This window comes from Arachis stenosperma, chromosome 10, assembly GCF_014773155.1.
Source record: "Arachis stenosperma cultivar V10309 chromosome 10, arast.V10309.gnm1.PFL2, whole genome shotgun sequence".
NCBI classification, from domain to species: domain Eukaryota; kingdom Viridiplantae; phylum Streptophyta; class Magnoliopsida; order Fabales; family Fabaceae; genus Arachis; species Arachis stenosperma.
The window spans coordinates 124,182,167-124,186,193 of NC_080386.1; the positions used below are offsets into that span (position 1 = coordinate 124,182,167).

Genomic DNA, 4,027 nt, shown 5'->3' on the forward strand with positions numbered 1-4,027 from the left:
TCTAGCTATGCTACAGGTGACATTCTTCTTGTAACAAACTTTTTGATCCATTTTAGAATAGCCCATTCATAATTATATTATTATTATTTTTATTAATATTGTTCTGATTGGAAGTTAGCTAACATGTCATAAATACAAACACTTTTTTTCTTTGTTCTATTTTGTTCTCTCATTTCCTTCCCCCTTCTATTACATCTAATTCTTTGCATCATTATATATAGAGAGACATCAATTTTTGGTGATCATCATCATTATTCCAAGATAACGAAAGCATGGAGTTCTTTAAAAAGGCCAATGTTATTCGGCTAAAGAGCTACCATGACAAATTTATGTTAGCAGATGATGATGAAGAAACTGTTTACCAAGATCGCAATGGCACCTACAAGAATGCTTTATGGACCGTGGAGATTGCCGAAACTGGTGACGCCATAAGGTGTGTGTTTTAGATTATTCATTTGGAAAATGTTTAAGAACAATTTATAATAAATATAAACCTAAGGTTTTAAATTCTTGTTATGGTAGTTGCAATGGTGGGAATTATTGCAACTTTCCTAATACTATTGAATTGTAATAAAATAAGGTAAAACGATACGTTATATTCGCCAATAAATATAATGAAAATTCGTATTTTCTTTCTCTCTAATTTGAGTTTTATCCTTATTATGTTGTTATTGAAACTTGGTAAAAATTCACCTGTAATTATGTTCATAGAAAGTTAAAAATTTTGATATGTTTGACTAAAATTTATCATCAAATATTTAACTTCACATCAAGCTAATTGCATACTACAATTTGAAACACTACATAAACCTATTATTGATATAACTTCTATAATGAATAACATATGACTATTATTTCTCTAAATATTATTGCAAATTTTATGCCTCTAGGTTGAAGAGTTGTTATGGGAAATACTTGACAGCATCAAACGTGCCATTCCTTTTGAAGAGCACTGCCAAGAAAGTGTTTCAAACATTACCAAACAGGTTGGATTCCTCTATAGAGTGGGAACCCATTAGAGAGGGGGTTCAGGTAAGGCTCCGGACGCGTTACGGCCGGTTTCTACGGGGCAACGGAGGGTTGCCGCCGTGGAGAAACACCATTACTCATGATGTTCCACATAGAACCGCAACCGCGAATTGGGTTCTATGGGATGTGGAGATAGTTGAGCTTCAAATGCAAGGCCATGAAAACCCTAAATTTAAACCTAGTAGACTTTCCCCTATGACTACTCCAAATTATTCTCCAAACCTAACGCCAACGGAGATTAGTTCCGCCACTACTTCTCCAGGGAGTGACCATAGTAGCAAAATTGAGATTTGGTCTCCAAAAGTAGAGGTTTGTCCCTTGAATTAAGATTAATTAATAATAACCGTTGCATTCATAATGAAATGTTATTGATTTGTATATAAACTAACATTACAATTTTGCAATAGAACAAGAAAGTATGCATCACCATAGTTTATTAGTTTCTTGTTGTTTCGTTATTAATTAAAATTAATCATCAATCATTGCATAGAGGGAATTGGAAAACTGTGCGCCATAAAAGTATTTGAATAATAATTACAACATAGTATTGAACATACAGATTTTTCATCCTTTAATATAGATGAGTACATTTTGTGTATGCTTATTCTTTCTTTCTTTCTTTCTTTTTTCCTTTTTAAATTAAGCTTCATAATAATATATGACGAGTTGCATTTTACTAGCTAATTCCAACCTATTTTTTCTATTGAACATCCAAAATCTTATTTAAAAATGCAGGCTTTTTATCAACATAAAATTATTTGTCTTAAAAGTTTAAATTAATAGAAAAAACTAAATGAATAATTATATATCTATTCACAACATTTAGTTGATATTGCTTGCCACACAATCAATGCTATATAAATCTACCTTAAAAAGCATATAACATTTACAATAAGATAGTCAAGTTTTGAAAAAAAAGCCATAAAGTATATTTTTTTTAATATTTGTGATTTTTTTTAAATATCTCTAATGTTTAATTCCATTCAATTTTATTCTTAATATTTTTTATTTATGTTAAAATTGTCCATCTAAAATGTTAAAATTGAACAAATCGAAAACGTTAAAAATAAAATTGAATGAAATTAAATATTAGAATTATTTTTGAAGAAAATTACAAATATTAAGAATTAAAAGTATATTTTACCAAACAAAATTTCAAAAAGTGCCTTTTATTTTCTATATGCATGAATAACAAACACAACTTATATTAACTAGCTTGTTGTTTTGTATATGTAGCTTAATAATAATTATGATAGTGTTCTATCTCCAAAAGAGGGAAGGACTATATATTATGGTATTGGCAATGAAAAGGGTGAAGTGAGGGAGGGAAGTAAAGAGGAATCTTTCATCTTCTATGGAAAAAGTGTGGAGGAATTGAAGGAGCATATGAAGCAGCAAACAGGGCTTGATGATATTCTTGTGTGTTGTCGTAATCCATTGAATTCTAAACTCTATCCCCTTCGTTTGCATCTACCTCCCATAAAAAATGCCATGCATGTTGTGGTGGTTCCTTCCACATTCCAAGGTAATTAGGCTATTTTTCTCTAATAATAAATAAATAAATAATTCCCTTTTTCTATTGACATAATGACATGTATGTCGACAATTATTATTCACTGGAATTTCTTTTTCTTTTTAAGTCTCGATGAATTGCTTATTTATTACTATTGAATATTTCTTTTAGTGTTTGTAAACTTACATTTTTCATTCTTTGCATACAAATAGAATAGAAAAAGTCAAAACATTAAGAATTTGACCTTCTACTAATAACAATATTATTGTCTCCTAAATGCTAGTGCTCCATAATTCTAATTTTCAAATTATTTTTTTACTTCTGCGTGCGTATGTTAGTGAAAACTCAGGTGCAATCGACTTCACGTGAAGTTGATAGGTGAAAACTGTTAGATGAAAATTTAGTCAAATTATCTAATAACTCTCAATTATCAACTTCACGTAAAGTCGACTGTACCTGAATTTTCACCTAAAAATAATTTTATTTATCTTAAATTTCGAACTCTAAATCATCATAATTCTTAACCCTAAATATAAAATAAACTTAACTAATATTGACTAATTAAATAAAAGTTGATTTCGTATACTTTTTCTTAACGAATTTTGTAATATTCATACATCCACCACAAATTTTGATTTAGTACTAACAGTAATTTATCTTCACTGACTAAAATCACACATCAGCTGAATAAGGAAATAAAAGATTAGAGAAGTGTTTGCAGTTGGATGTTCCAAGGTTTTGTTTCTGTGCATATTTGTTGAATCAAAACTACAAGTCAAAGGCAACAATTATCAAGCATGGGTTCTAACTACACAGAAGCATACCAAAACTTCAATGTTGCTGAAGGACTCAACAATTTCGGGTGTAATAATACAATTAAATTGATTTTATTTTTTTAAAATGTAATACTTAATAAACTAGCTAGGAATTCTTTGTCACTATTGTAACTAATTATTGTTACAATTTATAAGCGTTGAGAAAATATCTAGTTTATTAAGAATAGAGAAGTAAATTTACAATTCCATAAATAATAATAATCTTATTAAAGAGTTAACACCCAATTTCGCTTTTATATCTTAATAAAAAAAAAAGGGACAATACAATTCTTCGTTATAATTTTGAGAGAACAATACGAACCTTTTATTAAAAAGTTGATCAAATATTAAAAATTAATTTGTGATGGTTTTGTTTATAATATGTACGATATTTTATTTACAAAGTTCTATACCAATTATCACTATTATTTTTAACGAGGACAAGTGTAATATTGAACTAATTGAAAAAATTACATGTTAAGATGAAACAATAACTTTATTAATGTGTAAGTTTATTTGAGTGTCTCGGGTTTAGCTTGTTAGAGTCTTGTGCATGTATAGGTTTGTATTGGTCCGGTTGTAATTAGTTAGTGATTAATTTTGAAAATTTTATTAGAGTCTTGCGTGGGTCTTGTGATTTAATCTCTCTTATACAAGGCATGTCAGGTTA

The 4,027-nt window shown here is 28.8% G+C and overlaps 1 protein-coding gene across 1 annotated transcript; it reads left to right on the forward strand.

Moving 5' to 3' along the window:
* Nucleotides 1-272: 272 nt before the first annotated feature.
* On the forward strand, nucleotides 273-2,562 carry LOC130957634 (uncharacterized). The gene is made up of 3 exons (XM_057884484.1): nucleotides 273-433; nucleotides 891-1,338; nucleotides 2,266-2,562. The coding sequence occupies exons 1-3, from the start codon at nucleotides 273-275 to the stop codon at nucleotides 2,560-2,562; spliced, it is 906 nt and encodes a 301-aa protein (XP_057740467.1).
* The last annotated feature ends 1,465 nt before the right edge of the window (nucleotides 2,563-4,027 follow it).